Below are 18116 nucleotides of genomic sequence, written 5' to 3'. Positions count from 1 at the left end.
TTTACTTATATATATATATATATATATATATATAAATATATAAGTAAGTAAGTTTAGCTAAATAGCATATCATCTAAAATAATATTTAATCCTTATTAATACACTGAAGAGATCATTATCTCAATTTTTATTTGAATAAATTGCGTTTGAACAAAAATGCTACAAAATTCACATTTTGGGCCTCAACTTTGCGACCTCGTGTCGTCGCGACCGGAAGAGGGCACCTTCCAGAGGAATAATAACCGTGGATCCGCCACTAGATTCCCTCTATCCAAAACCTAACCAGCTTTGATGATTAAAGATTAACTAATAATTTGGATATAGTTCCGAAAGGTTCCCTAACAGTTATACCAAGTCCCAGGCCACGTACACTCACTTCTCCCGTCCACTCCACCCGATCGCTGCACAACCACTCTCCCGCACAACCTCCGGTCCCAGCTTGCTAATCTAGCAGGAAACATCCTACTCGAACATGTCCAGAAGAATTCCGGATGGTAGGAGGCTCCTATTGTTTGAGCTAAGGGCTAGAGGTTGGCGCAGCTGGCTATCGCGTTCACGGCTACAGAAGGATTACGCGCGCCAAATTCAAATCTGTAGCGGCACTCGCCGCAACTTTCTCGCTTTACCAGTTCCGCTTATCACTAATAAAAATGTCTTAGTTCTCAAAGGGTAATCTCAACTGACTAATTGTATTTTTTTATAAAATGATAAGTTTTAATATAGGCAATGTTCATTATGATGAGGATAACTTTTTCATAATTTTAATAACTTATTAACTTTAAATTTACCTAGCTATTGCAAGTACTTTCACATAAATAATTGAAACTGTCTTTGAGCTAACATAAAAGTTTAGACCAAGTCAATACTTTAGATAGGTGTGAAATATACTGTATATACATTCAAGTGATTTTTTTAATGTTGTTAGCACAAACTAAAAATGTATTTTTAAAGTTAATCAAAACTCTATTTAGGAACCTAATGCAAATTGTCACAATATATTTAATGATCTTTAGGTATAGGAGTGTGATCAATTCCTAATTAAACCTCACTGGCTAACCACCCAGTTTGTATTCAAATCTTATATTTAAAAAGTTTAAAAAACCTAGAAATCGTAAATAAGTGTTTTTAACTTCCAAACATTTTTATTGGTAGTTGTTTAGAAAATAATTGTACAATCGTCAGTTGTTTCTGAGAGAGCAGTTAGTTGTCTGCTTTACTATCTAGGATTAAATTTTCAAGAGCTAACTCAAATTCCTTGTTTATATCCTGGTACTGTTGATGAAAATAATTGTATTTATGTGGAAAAATTAATTAAATTACTTACTGGTTGACTTGGCTATATTTCCATGGGTTCAACTATATTATGCTATTAAAGTATTAAATAATTTTAGGTAGATTTAAACATACAACATAGGTCTATTGCAATAAATTATCTTAATGGTAACACTTATACAAAATTTCTACATAGCTTCACTGAATGCCCAAAACCATCCACCTTCCTAAGTTTATATACATTAAAATATATAACATGTGTGTGTGTTTTATTTTTCACTGGCAGAAAAAAACAAAAAATTCTAAATACTATTTTGGTCAGTGTGTGTAAGAGCTTTAAAAATATATATTTTAATAATAAATACATACATAAGGGCAGAATACCAAAAATTAAAAAATCCAACTATTGTTAAAGTTTTTATAACAATTGATTTTATAAATATCCCAGCTAAGTTCATTAGCCAACTTGGTATGCTATTTGTTTCATATGGCAACCATTTAAACATTTTTAATCAACTTTTTGGAGAGCAAATAAAAAGTGTTCTGAAATGCATATAAATAAGAGTTCCTAATCTTTTTGTAATAAAACATTTTTTTGTATCCCAAACGGTTTTTGAGATACGTTTGGTTCGGTTTTGGATATGAAAATCCTATAACAATATCTCTATTATCAAGAACTGGTGAGATAAATACTGAAAAATTGATCTTATAAATATTTCTGCCGCTCTCATTAGCCAGATAGGTATACCATTACATTCCACTATGGCGGATGTTAAATTTGTTTTAAATTCCATATTACAACCATATACGAAATAAATTATGAATAGTTCGCCTACCACAAAATCTATCTACTTCTTCCAACTGAGCTGCAAAGTCTATTTTATTATGTAATATAAATTTATCTCAGATAAGATTCAGTATAGAATATTAATCTTGATATGATTTACTTCCAAACCTTCTTTTTTAATAGTTGATGTTAATTACTTGTCTGGAGAAGGGGAGTCAGTTAAGTCTGTATTTAGTCAAGTCATGGGTTATTCTTCATATAAAATTGTGCGCTTTGAAATACTATACATTATTTCGGCTAAACCACTAACCAGATTATTTGGGCAATATTACAACCAATCAACTAAAATATGGAATTTCACAAATCAATAACTTTGCACAATAAAAATTGAAGATAATAATAAAAGTTATTTACATTCAAATTTATACTATCTTTGTTTTAAAAGATGTAGACAACACAATAGATAAGATTTCCTTACTCTTTAGGCTTGCGCACATCCCACAGTGCAGCTCCATCTTTGGCATTGGCTGTTGCTACTAGTTGAGACTCACAGGGGTTAAACATGACTCCATGGAATGCAGAACTACATACCGCTAGTGCAAATGGATCTGGAAGCAAATAACAATGGCAGTCACATTTCTTTAATTTTTTCAATAAATAAAGATCAAAATTGAATATTACAGAATAAATTATGTAAGTAAACATACTAAACTCCTGTACTAGAATTACTTTCCTTATTTCTTACTTTAAAGGCACGTATTCAAGTTGTAATTATATACAATTACCAATGTATTAGAAATAATACAAGGGGAGGGAGATTGTTTGTGTGATCATAAAATGAATTGGATTTAAAAAATGATAGCTCCTTAAAAATTAAATGAGAACCTTCATTTTAAAGGTAATCTTGCCCACATTTTTTATAATAATGTAACTGTATCCTTGAGAGTTTCGTAGCATAATTAAATATGATTTTATTTTGTTTTGAAAAATTTTTCTTTTTATCAAATTTAAACAAGCTTTTAAAATATATTTTATAACCAAAAGCAAACACAATAATGTTATATTAAACATATGGCAACATAAATGTACTCAATAGCATATTTACCACAATATAAAATTATGTTGTGACTGTACAGAAGCAAACATCTGTTACCATTTCAATACACGAAAAGTCACAGACCTTTTAAATTACCGATTATTAGAGATAAAGAAAAAAATTAAACAACTCTGAACTAATCTATAGTTACACTGATTCCTTCATACAATCACTGGAACAAATATTTTACGGATAAAGTAAGGTATAATGAGATGGGTTTGTATCCCTTGCCCACCTCACTGTTACTGCCCTTGTGTAACTTACCTGAACTGGTAGGTTCCCGAATATCATAGATGAGTATCCTCCCATCCTCACAGGCACTGGCAAACACGTTGTCATTGAACGGGTCAATAGACAGGCAGTAGACTGGCTGCTCGTGAAGAAAGTAGTCAACGGGATCCCCTCTGTAAGTAGAAACAAAACCATTGTTGTTACCATAACATGCATAGAGAGTGTAATAAGCTCTGTTTCTACACAATCATTTTAAGTTTAAAATTGCCAGAATGAATAGGTAATTAATAATAACAACTTTGTGATATTATGAACCACAACATCAGTAGTAAGAAATTAAAATATTAATTTATATTTGTAGAGACATAATATTATGTTTCATAACTTTTTAGGGTAGCCTATATTGTTAATTTTACTTATCATCAAATTATGTATTTGTATCAATAAATTAATAATTTATTATTATTTTTTGTATTGCTGTTGATTTCTTGTTTTGAAATAATTGTATAAAACAATACCTCTATAACCAAACAACTATTTTTAGATTTTTGAAAATTAAAATTTTTATTTAGATAAATTCACATTTTCAATTTATAATAGTTAAAAACTTTTATTAACATGTGATTGTTGGGTTTATTTCATTACATGGAACAAATGGTTGCTGTCTGCACGATACCTCAAGAACGAACTGATCTATATACTTTTTTGACTGAGCATTTTAACTGTTTTTTGAGGGGATAAAATTATCTGTCTATTTCTGTCTATCTGTCTCCTTTATATCTTGAGAACGAACTGGCTAATAGACTTCAATTTTGCATGAAGCTTCATTTCTATACAAGTGACATCAAGTTCCATGATGGTGTATGTCATCCCATGGGATTAGGCTAAGCATTAGTGAACATTTTAACATTGGTCTTATGGATAACCACGATGACAAGAAAACTGTAGAATAAATTGATTTGTAAACAGACTAAGTACAATCATATGAAATTTTAAAATGTAACATAGTTACATATGTACTCTAATTATATAAGCAATAGACTTGAAATTTGGCATTCAAACTCAGTGAAGCCTGTTTTTTTTTTTTTTTTTTTTTTTTTTTTTTTTTTTTTTTTTTTTTTTTTTTTTTTTTTTTTTTTTTTACGATAGGAAAATGCATTATGCACCGTCAGGGACAGGTGTTCGCCCTGGTGTGTGGGACTCTCACCCACTAAAAACCTACCGGTCCAGGCATTGGAAACCCTCTCGGGAACGCATCTCTGCAACTACTTCAAGAGGGTGCCATCGTTCGCCCAATGGGCATTACTTCATTCTAAAATCCACCAGCATGAGCTATTCTGGTGCTTTATAGCTGCTCTCTTCTTTTTTGCCTTAGCACCCTCTTGCAGAACGCAGCGACAGCGTTCCACGATTCGGGACTGGACAACATCTCTTCTATAAGAGTCTCCGGCGAAACATGCCCGATAGCTGTCTCCAGCTCCCTTCTCTCCGTTTCCCACCTTCTACATTTGAAGAAGGTGTGCAGGGCATCGTCCGCATCCGAATCCCCGTACTGGCATTCCGGACTCGGGATCTTCCCCATTCTGTTAAGGTAGAAGCCGAAACAACCGTGCCCAGTGAGAAGCTGGGTAAGGTAGAAGTCTACCTCTCCATGCTCTCTTTCGGTCCATCCCCTCAGATCACCTATGAGCCTAAAAGACCAACGTCCTCGACTCTCCGTCTCCCATCGAGTTTGCCACTCATCCATTGTGTGCGAACGGGCAGTAGCACGGCTGACAGTGCCATTCCCATCGTATACACGCTTCCGCTCAAGAGCAAGAAGATCGATGGGAATTACCCCCGCAATCACAAGGACGGCCGGCTCCGAAACGGTACAATAGGCAGATGAAATCCGGAGAGCTCCTCTCCTCTGCACCGCCACGACCTTCTTCCTGTAACGCTTCTGCCGCAAGGCATCCGCCCATATCTCGCAACCGTAGAGGATAACCGAGTTCGTCACGGACATGAGGACTCGGCGCTTAGTCTCTGCGGGTCCACCGACGTTGGTCATGAGCCTACTCAGATTAGCCACAATCTTTTCAGCTTTCTCGGCCGCACAGGCGATGTGGTCCCAGAATGTCATACGGGAATCCATTCTCACTCCTAGATACTTGACGCAGCGTTTGGTATCGATCCGTGTTGACGTTTAGCTGCACGACGGGATCTATCCTCCTCCTGGTGAGAAGCACGATCTCTGTCTTCTCGGTGGCCAAAGACAGTGAAGCCTGTTACATGTCATGTGGTATGGCGTACTATAACATTGTCTAATAAGTAATAGTGAATTGCATAATGTGTTGGTAACCACTAATCTTGTGAATGGCTGGATCAATTCAGCTAATTATTTTATTTTATATTCGTTGAAATCCCAGGAAGATTTGTATAAAGAGAAAGCTTGGACCATCAAATTTATAATGATTACCAATGTTTTTGTATAATTTGTATGCATTTTTCAACTAATTTTCCTTAAATATTTCATAAATACATGTCTAAAAGCAAACTCCTTTCTTCAAATACTAATGTTTAGTATATGTGTAATTAAAATATAAAAAAAGTTTGTAAATTGCACATATTATCACAATATTCATCTAGATACAAATGTCTATATGAATATTAACATATAATGTCTAGACACTGTCTTTGTTAACTAATTATAGCATATAGTGCTTGTTACTGTGCTTTAATGTTGTACCTTTTACAAGGGCTGTTTTTTTTTCAACTTCCGATCGTGCCGCTAGATGGCTGGGCGAGCGGTATCGACCAGCAATGCGTGGCAGTCGACTGCGCACCTCTCCCACTACAACCTCACTCATTTTCGGGCGGCCGACGCCATTTCCAATTTATCTAGCGACACATAAACATGGCTACCATGATAGAATCTCCTGCCAAGTGTGAGTTGAGAAGTGTCATTCGTTTCTTGCAAGCTAAAGGGTTATCTGCAGCAAAAATTCACCGTAGAATGGAACGAGTATACGGTGAAAGCTTTATGAGTGACAGTGCAGTGCATGATTGGTGTAGGAAATTTAAAGATGGACGAGTTGACATTCATGATAAAGGGGGCCAAGGACGAAAGTTGGTCGCAAACGAAGACCTCGTTGATCGAGTTGACCAAAGTGTAAGAAGCAATCGAAGGTTTACGATTACGGAGCTATCCAATCAGTTTCTTGAGATTTCAAGGTCAGCCCTATACTCTATCGTAACTGACAAGTTAGGCTACAAAAAACTTTGCGCGCGATGGGTGCCAAAGATATTGTCTGATGAACACAAAGCTCAGCGAATGGCGTCAGCAACGTCTTTTCTGAACCGTTATGAAGCTGATGGCGAAGATTTTTTGATCAAAATCGTGACAGGAGACGAGACATGGGTTCTGTACGACACCCCAGAAACGAAACAGCAGTCCCAACAATGGATGCATTCAAACTCTCCAAACAAACCCAAAAAATTCAAAAAAACTTTCAACAACAAAAATATTATGGCCACCGTGTTTTGGGATCAAAAAGGTGTATTGCTTGTTGAGTTTTTAGAGCCAGGTACCACAATCAATGCGGAAGGATACTGCGGTACGTTACAACGTTTGCGGAGAGCTATCCAGAACAAAAGGAGAGGAATGCTCACTTCGGGAGTAGTGCTCATTCATGACAACGCCCGTCCTCACAGTGCTGCTTTGACAAAGCGTCTTCTTGACGGTTTTAAATGGGATGTTTTTGACCATCCGGCGTATAGTCCTGACTTAGCGCCGAGTGACTATCACCTTTTCCCGGAACTGAAGAAGATGCTAGGAGGGCAGAGCTTCCGAACAGACGACGCGCTGCGAGCCGCCGTGAAAACCCATCTCAAATCACTGGCGGCAAACTTCTATGAAGAAGGTATTAAGAAGCTTGTACCCAGGTATGAAAAATACCTCAATTTAAATGGCGATTATGTTGAAAAGTAACTAATAATGTACCTAACTTTTGATAATAAATTTATTTAATTACTCTCCCTAGTTTTATTTTTATACCACATCGGAAGTTGAAAAAAAAACAGCCCTTGTACAATGAGTCAAATAAAAGTAGGTTTGTTTCTACTATTTAAAAAATACTATGGGTTAATTAGGCTATAAGAGGACTGATGAAGTTGAGGATACACTTTATGAAAAAAACATAGCATCAGAGTCTGAATTCTACAACAGCGATAACAATCCAACATGGGGGCAGATGGCCGACAAAAAAAGTGCAGTAGAATGAGTTTAAGCAAATATGATAAAAAACAACTATGAGAGTAATTCTACGCTTGAAGAATAAAATTGATGAACAGTTATTTTACTTTTAGAAGTAATGACAAATTTCGTAGATACATACCATAGAAGCCAGATAAGTATGGCTTAAAGGTACTTATGAAGTGTGACAATAGTTCAAAGTACATGATTAACCCAATGCCGTGTCTTGGAAAAGGCACAACGCTAGGATCACCAGCAGACTACTTTGTTGAAAACTTAATCTCATCTATCCAGAGATCTAATCACAGCGTCACAACGAACAACTGGTTTTTTAGCGTTCCTTTAGGAGAAAAAATGCTAAGCGAATACCAACTAACGATTTTTGGGACGATCAGAAAAAATAATTAACATTTTCCTCCTGAGTTCAAAGATACCAAAATTCAAGGCAGAGGTCTTGACTTATCTATCTTCTTGATTGACGATGATGTAGGTGTGGTGTCTTTTATCTAAGAAAACAAGATTGTGCTGCTGATTACAATCTTATACATTGTAACAAATAAACCTGAAGAGGTTATGACATTTAACTCAACCACATTAGCTGTTGACAGCCTCATCCAAATGTGTCATTTAATGAATCATAGCAGGAAAGCTAAAAGATAACCTTTTTATAACATGATGAATATTGCATGGATTAACAGTGTTATGATCTATTGCCACAACTACTTCAGAAGAAAAAATTGTATTAACCAGACAATATTTTATGCTCTTCCTCCATGAACAGCTTTGTCAGGAATGACAAAACATCAGACTTCAAAAGAACACACTCTGAAAGACTTTTTAAACAACATTGGCAAGCGTTCTTCATGTAAAAAAAAAACAAGAATTGAAGTGGTTCAACAAGAAAAAAGAACTGTGGAAATATTGCTGTGAGTGCTGTTAGAGCAAAAGAAGGTTTACTTCAACATAATGTGTGCTCTGCAATAAACATGTTTGTTTAGTGCACCAGATCAAATCATGAAATGATTGTTATGACGTAATTTTTATTAGTTGTCAGAAATTAATCAGTCTATATAAACAAAAACGTGTTTAGGAAGGTTAGGAAATGTACGTATCTCGGAAATATGTATATCTGTGAGCACATACGTATTTTAAATTAGTCATTATTTAAGTTTTTACCAGGATTTGAATTTGACACAATTTTTGTTGAATTTCCCAAATAAATTCTTGTGTGAGTTAATTTTACGCATGTCTACCAATAAAGGGGTTTGAACATAGCCTACCATTCTAGGGCTAAAGGTAAAGGTTGTAGTAGTAGTCTAGGTAATATTTTCCTGGATAACAAGTATCAAATAGTTACAAATGACAGTTGGTATGTGTTGTAGACCTTCACACAATCGTACAAAATTAATCATTATTTGTAAAATTAAAAATTTAGGCCAAGTGTTCCTATCATTTTTGGCAGTTATTTCTGTATTATATTTCAAACAGTAGATTAGTATAATTATGAATGGCAATGACCATTGTTCATAGCTGACAGTGGCAGCAGGCTCACCAACTAACACTGCTGTCAGAGGCAAGTATAAAAAAACAACATTAACCCTCTCTTGATCAAATTACTGCGATGCAACTCTATAATATACCGAAATGGATCTACCATATTAATGGTAAAGAACAAAAAATTATTGAGGCATTTAAAAAAGTGCATTAGTAAAAATAATAAACTTAAAAAAGTAATGTAACTTATGAAGATTGAGTTAAAATAAAAAATATTGTGACAAAGACTGCCATGCACATGAACATAGTATTTTAACAAATATTTGTGATCCTCTTATGATGACTATAGTATTTTTAGCTAAAGTCATTATCACAGAATCCAATAATTTCCGCAACAGCAATCCCATTCTTATTTATAATTTTATCTAAATAAACTTAACTGTCACACTTTTAATTCTCTTTTTTAATGGTGAATGGTTTAAATGGTAAAGCTGAACACTAATATTCTAAATTACAAATCACAATTGTACTGACGTTATTGTATCGTGAATGATGACTTGATCATCGTTGCCAGCTGAGAATATCTTTGTGTTCTTGCTGTCATAGACCAGACAGAAAATGTTACTGATGTGTTGTGCTCGCATGGCAGTGGGTCGACTGGCACCATCCAGTGCCTCTTCCACATTCCACAACAAGACTCTGCGATCATCGCCTCCTGCAACATCAATGTTATCATCAACTTTTAACGTAATTTTTAAAACACAATAAAAGATTGAATTTTTCACCCATTTAATATCAGTTAATCACCAAAATCAACAAGTATTCATTTCAAATACTGTGTGCACACTAAGGTATTAATTGATTTGTGCACTTTCTACAGTATAAGGTTTGGTAATTATGTTCATATTTCAGTCATTTTATAGTTACTTAACAAATACATAAAATAATTATTCTGTTCTTTTCCAATGTATACTTTGACTAGGCCTAAATTATTTAAAATTTTAAAAAACCTAATTGTACACAAGATAGTAAGTTGAAATTAATAGAAACTAAAGCAAAATAGAGTTTATATTTTAATTGTAGACCTCCTTATATTACAGAAATCATCTAAATAAAGGTCAAAATTGTATTGTACATAATTTTTTGTTGTACTTATTATTACTATTATTGTAAAACACAGATACTCAAACTACCAATATTTTATAACCTTACGGGTGCGCTGTACCATAGCGGTCAAAGACGAAAGCAAGGGTCTAGGATTACAAATCGTGTCCTTACTGTTGGGATGATCTATAGGAAACATATAGTCAAATTAAAGCTTACATTCCACTGTAGGGCTCTCATAAGCCGTTTTTTTCCAAATTTTACTTTGTATGGTATAAACCAGATATTACAATTTCCACTTTATCGTCTTTTTTTGAACAAATTTCTGTTTACTAAACACTTAGATAGTCTCTTCAACAATAATTACAATTCTTCAAATTTATTAACATTAGCTCAGTATTCGGTCAAGTTATTATTTTGCACTGATTAGTGGCACAGACTGAGTGCCATTTGAATAACTCGATGAACCAACTTTCCCTACCTAGCTTCTCACTCCCGCGTCAATTTGAGTCTTTTAGTTGTACCAATGGTAGTAGAAAATATTGAATTTTATTTATATCTATAACTTTAAACTCAATATTAGGCCTAACAGGAAAGTGGTAACTTGCCTAGTCGGGGAACCACACACAGAATTCGTTTAAGTATTTTATCTACGTAGGCCATTCCCTCAATCTACTTCACTTCATTTTAATGAAACAACTCCACTGATGATTTACAGTTAGTTGGGACAAGAAATTAAAACGGCATCAAAAATCGTAATTTTTAATTGTAAAAATCTGTAATTTAAGATCACTAAGGTCTTCAAATAGATTACATTACACGTACTTCGAAAAGTATGAAGTGGAAATATTCTAAGGTACGAAAATTTGTTAATTTAGAATTAATGCAAAAAAGTTTTGCACACGCAGAATGGAGAAAGAAGAAAACCTTGTATACTCTTTGAAGTCTTATAGAATTTGGAAATATATCATGGCTGCCAACAACTACCTAGTTTTATACAGTTATAGCTTGTTCGAAGAATACACTTCAAACCATGCCGAAAGTTACAATGCTAAAGAGTGTAAATACCTCAGTGGAAAGAGAGTCAACTATGTACAAAGAACCACTTACTCTGTACGTAGCAAGCTATCAGCATTGTCTTTTAATGAAGGAGAGGGTATGATAAGACAAATGCACAAAGAGCTTGTTCTAAGTCCTGGTTTCTATACAAAACTGTTAACAAACCGAATAGCCAAAGGCGAAGAGAAAGGAAAAACATTTATCCATCTAGAGGAAGGCCCAAAATACAAAACGTGATATGGCACTGACAAGGACTACAAAGAAATAAATTGAAGCTGTTACGTTGGACATAGAACCAAAAGAAATAGATTGCTTAAATCAGAGATGTTGCAAAAATTCTCTTGGCATAAGCCAAAGTGAATTGTGGAAAGCAGAAAGATGGATAAAACTGTGTCAAAATTTGGTGTATTTGTAAACTGAGACCAACAAATGCATGCCAAAAAGTGATAGAGCAGCTCCTTTACTCTGAATTCAGAGGAAACATGATTACAAAATATGGGATTGAAAATGAGCCTATAACATCAACGCACTAGAAAACTTTCTAGGCATGAAGGTAGAAGAATGTGGACTATTCGTTGATTCAGGAATATCATACCTTGCTGCCTCACCTGATGGGATATAGGTTCTCAATTTATGAGAATATTAATGTTTTAATGCAAAATAATAGGTATTACTCTTATACTTAACCAGGTACAAGTACAGACATATGTGTGAAGCCATAGCAGTTAATGTATTGGTACCACAATGTATGGAAGAAGTTAAGAGGGACCTGAACAATGCTGTTTGCATCTAACAGTATAGATCCTCTAAAGAAATGAAAGTTAAAACTAATTGAGTTTCAAAAATTTGTGGGAAAACATCATATATTTTAACTAATTACATGATATTTTAACTGATGTTATAAGTGTTTAAATAACAATGGCTTACAGGAAAAGGTTGTGTATTACACAGCTGATAACACCAACACCAACTTTAAAGATCAAAACAGGAAAGAAAAATGTAACATTTACACCAAACTGCAAGAACAATGTGCAACAAATTCAGGGGATTGGGTGCAGTGACCACATTGCGTACAACTACATTCAGCATGCTACTAAACAGCTTCCTATAATAGATCTTGAAAGTACTGTAGTCGAAGTCATATATATACATATTTTGACTTCGTGACTTGTTGACCTCAAAGACTTTGTGACTTGAAGTTGAATACATGAAAATATTATCTCAGTTCTACAAGGTTTTAAGTATGTTACCAGTTCTTGAAAGGATCTTTTGGTTTATGAAGGTCTGTATTCCCACTTCTTTTCACAGTCACCATGCCCCAAACATATTAATGGCACATATTAAAATCCTGTGACTGAAGTCTGGATGTGGTTTGTGCAAGGAACTATGGAGATGTTCAACAAAACCATTCTTTTTGTAGAGGAAAATGAAAATTCTGCAACTAAAACAGCTCTGAAGTAAAATGAGCTAAAAAATGGTAAATTCCATCCCTAGATGGCAAAACAAAAGCCAGGAGATGATAAGACCTTGTGGGTCTCCTGGTAGGTAAAAATTATGAATAACTGTTTGAACAGCAACATATTGAAATAATGGCTGAATTTATAAATTCTATGAATCAAACAAACAAAATAATTATTAATGTTTAACTATATGATGAAACTATTTTAGTTAATTGGCTTATAAATCTAAACTTGAACAAATTCGGAATCCTGTAAGATCAAATAGAAACAGTGAAAGCCCTTTTGTGTTATTCCAAGTTGAACTGTGAATTTTATGAAAATGTAAAAGAAGACAAATCTCTTCTTATGTAAGTCCATTCTTCTGAAAATATAATTGATTTAAAAATTCAAAACCTGACGTTGGATCTATTTCAGCCATAATAAAACTAAAAAGTAAATTAGCCAAATTAAAAAATAAACCATTTGTTTTTCTGCTTTTCTTTTGTTTATATGTGTTTTTGCCTCAGTCTTTTATGTAACTAAGATTATGCAAAGAAAATAAATTTTGTTTGTATGTAATGTATACTACATAATTTAATTTATTATTAATTACTCCCCAATGTCATCATAAAAATGCAGGTATATAAAATACCACCCACTCGCCCACACCTGCTTCTGCCCGTATTTTTCTCTCAAAATTATCGGCAGCCTAGATGACCTAGAGAAATGACTACAATAGTTATATTTTGCCATTTCACTTCACTTACATTATTTTTCTACAGGTTTTATAACTGAATATACAGCACACCACAAAATACAGTAATATATATATATATTAGCCAACATATTGAAAATAAATATCCTTTACCACACCCACCCATTCATTTTCATTTCCTTCCTTCTTTTGCATATTGTATTACTGTAGGCAAATGTTTTACTTTCCAGAGAAAATATATTTTTTCTTAATGCTGTATATGAAAATTTGGTATGTTAAACTGCCAATTCTACTAATTTGAAATTTTACCCTGCAAAAAATATTTAATAATCTTTCTTAATGCCATCTCAATCATATTATCTTTCTGTAATTCATATAAAAACATAAAACTGAACAAACACACCAATGCAATAATAAAGGATTAATATGCATGTTGAAAATAAATCGTACACTAGTAACTTCCATCCCTCCTTCTCATCTTGGCTGTACTTCCATAACAGGAATGGCAAAACAATTGATTATAATTATCATTGTTACAAAAAAATCAATTAAATATCAGTACTAGAATCATATTATATAGTCAATATAGGAATCTACCCAATTGATATTACTGTATGTTTACAATTTATTTTTTGAATAAAAAACAGTAAAAATAGTGGAAAAATCAAATGTAAAAATATCTATGATTTATAAAAATGTAATTAATACACAACATGTACTGTTATATTTTTATAAAAATATGATTTGCTAAAATAGAAAAATTTGAAGTGTGCTATGATGAAATGGAAATAAAATAAGAAAACGGTACTGTGTTTCACTGCTATAAAAACTGAATAAACATGAGGTTTCCCTTAATGTGTAAATACATGTTTTGACAGTTAGAAATTTGTGTTGATAGCTAACCTAATAGTAATGTATTTTATGTTATTTTTTTAACATTATGATTTCTTTGGAAGGGAAACAAGTAATGAATTTAAATACTATTATAGTTATGATAAAAGTAATGCTATTGTTGTATTTATGTATTTCTTGTATTGGTAATTCTGAGTTATCACTTGGACAACTTAAAATCTGTTCAGCTTTTATTATGAATATCATGCAGTCCTTGGATAGTAAGAGAGGTAAAATTAAAAGTCTGAAAGCCACTAGTAATTATTGTACCAAGCGATAAGAAGATTCATTGTCCACGCACCACACCACTTCTTATCTTGTCTAACCTGACAAGAAGTTGAGGTGCTCACATGATCTAACTTTTATTTTCAGATACTATCTTGATACTATATGTTTCTTTTTCTGCCAGCAGCATGGGATGGCACTGAGAAAGTACCAATTACAAATTCCCCTTGCCATCAGTACAAGATTCAGTGGGGCTGCTTTTGCCCGCCATCTCTCAATACTGACACAAAAAGAAAAACATCTCTCGAGATAATACCAAAATTCAACCATAGATTAAGTTAGCACTAAAAGTTCAATGGGTATTGCATCGATTAATTAAAAAATGTTAAGAATAAATTTACACCTTTATCCACCTGTATTAGACTCACCCTCACGCAGAGGACTGATATAAGTGATCTCCACATGCCAGTGATCTAGTGCATGAACTCTGAACCTTGTTATTGCTCACACTGTTATAATGGCTTTCCAACACTTAATTTTCATGTTTCATTATAAGAACTACCTGATTGTAATAGCTACTAAAAAATGAAATAAATTGAAGTTGACCCAGTAATTGCTCAGAATTGCCTGTGTTTAGTTTTTACTTTATAGATTTATATTTTAATCTATTGTTGTGTATCAACCTCTTATGGAAGTCCAGCCCTTCTTTCACACAATTTATTGGTGTTAAACTATTTTCAAAACTAACTTACAAATGTTATTTTTTATCAATTAATGACTTATAACGGGTGGGGTACGATAAGCGAACCCGGTTTTTTTTTAATCAGATAATATAATCATCGATACCTAATATTCGCATCTCAAATCCTAGACTATCAATCGATATAAAAGTATCTATAGTCCTCCACAACAATATGTTTTAAATTAAAATATGAATTTAATATTTACAGTGATCAAACAAATTTTATTATTATAACCAAAATTAGGAAAACTGAAGATGACCATATTTGCTCCTCTCACAGTTACAGTTCTTTCTTTCCCACAAATTTCACATAATGGGTTTTTTCGGTTTGAGTCCAACATGTTGAAGCCACAAAGAACATGTCTTACCGCCTTTCAAAGCTATGTTGTGTAGTTTTCTAAGATTGACTGCCATTTTTAATACACAAATGTTACTTATATAAAATTGAAATATTACCTTACTTGTATTATTTTAAAGTGTTGTTGTTATTTGACTGTCATTTTTAATACACAAATATGTTACTTATATAAAATTGAAATATTACCTACTTTTATTATTTTAAAGTGTTTACAGCTGCTGATATAGATTATTTAAGTTAATTGTTACAAATAATTAATCAGTATTGATTGATTGACGGTTATGATTAAGTAATATCGTTTGCAAATTTCAATATAAAAAAACCGGGTCCGCTTATCGTACCCTACCTCTTATAACGCCAATATTTATCAATTATTTAAAAATAAATTACTTGAACCATATCAAATAGCCCTCTAAAGGGAGGAAATCCTTGTTAATAGAATGTTATTGGCTATGTTACACAATGCAGTGTTAATGGCTGTAGTATAACAAGTGGCCAAAACCACAATTCAACAATATGTATATGATTATCTCAACTACTGAAACCAAATGTCGAACCGAATCATGTTATTGGTATTTATAACTACAGTATGGTCAGCTGTTTTTATATCTAAAAAAGTAATTTAATGATAAATAGAATATTTCTAGGCTAAGTGAACTTATTAAATGTAACAAACAAAGCAGTGTAACACTTAGTTACATTTACCACTATGAAGGATAAACTTTTCTGACAGCCTGTGATGCAAATAATGCATGTTCATCGCCATTGTACTTGTGGTGTACTCAATAATTTGTACTCAAATACCATACAAATTATTTCACTTTGTTTTATCTAATTTTGAACAATATTGATATTTGGTACTTGGTATTATTGGCCACAACTTTTTGAAGTTATTACTACCGGAAACATAAAAATACTACATCATTAGAAAGAACAAACTTTGACTTACTGTGAAAATTACATGCTATTGTGATAACTGGTGATAAACGGTTCTGTTTTCTACCTCCCCATCAAAGCTATGTCGGCGAGAAGGAGGCCACTCTACTCCTATATACTATGATATGGACAATCAATTTTCTTCATGATTGTGAAATTATTTACTTTTTTAGCTACAAAACATAGCTCAACTATACTATAAGAATTTGAAATATCTATAACGTAATTTGGTATTTTACATTCTAGTTATTTTATTGTTTGATAGTAAATAGATTATCAGAAATAACAATGATTCAATTATTATGGTGGCCGCTCATTATATTGCAGCCTCCACGGCTTACAATAAAGTATTTATACTCCAATTAAAATATATTAGGCTTTGTAAAGAGTATGATTGTACTTATTACATTGACTGTGACAAATACTACATTGAATGTTAAATCTCATTCTACAGAATTAGACAAATGTATGAATTAAAATCATGAATCATCTTCTTGTTGACAAAAACCTGTTGACCTACTGTCTATTAGCTTATTTATCATGTCAGTGAGATCAATATCTAACAATTTCACCAGGTAAAATTTGTCACAGAAACTCCTGGTTCAAATAAAAAATAATTTATGCCTAATCCTAAATCCATTGTGTTTAAAGTACTAGGCCCCAGGATAATGATTGTCTAATTAATAATTAGTGACATTTAATTAATTTTTCGTCTGCACTAAAATAGTATATGGGTGTTTAAAAATTAACATAATTACCACACATATTCTGTAATTTTCATTACAATGATGAATTTTAAAACATACCTGAGGCAAGAAACTCTCCACCATTGGAGAACTCGATAGCGTTCACACAACCAAAATGGGCTAACAAGTTTTTACTATACAAGGATTTTGCTTTGTTTAACCGAACACTCAATATATTTTGTTTTAATGCATTTGGAGAATCACTATATTCCCGATTAAACAAATATCCAACAGTGTTCGATATAGATTTTGACCTAGGTTTATACATTATATTGTGAAAATCTAATATACGTATTTTATAAACTAATCATTCCTAAAGTTACTCTAAGAATGTAAATAAAAAATAACTTAATTTCACCACCGAAGTAGTTGGACTAAAATATTATTAATAGAATTTGATCATAACACAAACATGACAACCATGCCCAAACTATCTGCAGCAGCTGCAGTGCTCAATGCTGATCGGCACGACGCCAGCTGAGCAATTCGAAACAAACAAAAAAATCTGACAGTTTTATTATTTAGGAGCTTTTATACTTTTCACAGCCTTCCCAATAAACCATCATCATTTTGGTTTAACAATCGACTTTGCACGACTGCCGTCTGGCGGTCAACTGGTTTCAATTCAAAAGTGACTTTTTCTAAAACCAACTTATGGAATTCTGAAATAGAACTGAAATAGAATGAACATAGACTTAGTAAATGATTCTTATCGTACTTCTTAAAAATAAGAAGTTAATGCCAAATATTTTAGTAGACATGGAGTGGTTAAACATCAATTCTTTGA

At 33.0% G+C, this 18116-nt stretch overlaps 1 protein-coding gene across 1 annotated transcript in view; it reads right to left on the bottom strand.

Moving 5' to 3' along the window:
* LOC124375202 (DDB1- and CUL4-associated factor 5-like) overlaps positions 1 to 17798 on the bottom strand; it is a 34224-nt gene extending 16426 nt beyond the window's left edge. Inside the window, exons 1-4 of the mRNA XM_046833311.1 lie at positions 17390 to 17798; positions 9649 to 9829; positions 3420 to 3559; positions 2538 to 2667 (exon numbers count right to left, since the gene is read on the bottom strand). Of these exons, the coding sequence (XP_046689267.1) occupies positions 2538 to 2667; positions 3420 to 3559; positions 9649 to 9829; positions 17390 to 17597 (659 nt within the window). The 5' untranslated portion in view covers positions 17598 to 17798. The remainder of the gene's footprint in view (positions 1 to 2537; positions 2668 to 3419; positions 3560 to 9648; positions 9830 to 17389) is intronic.
* Positions 17799 to 18116: the final 318 nt, after the last annotated feature.

This window comes from Homalodisca vitripennis, chromosome 1 (assembly GCF_021130785.1).
Source record: "Homalodisca vitripennis isolate AUS2020 chromosome 1, UT_GWSS_2.1, whole genome shotgun sequence".
Classification (NCBI taxonomy): Eukaryota; Metazoa; Arthropoda; class Insecta; order Hemiptera; family Cicadellidae; genus Homalodisca; species Homalodisca vitripennis.
This window is presented reverse-complemented; position numbering and strand designations above follow the sequence as displayed.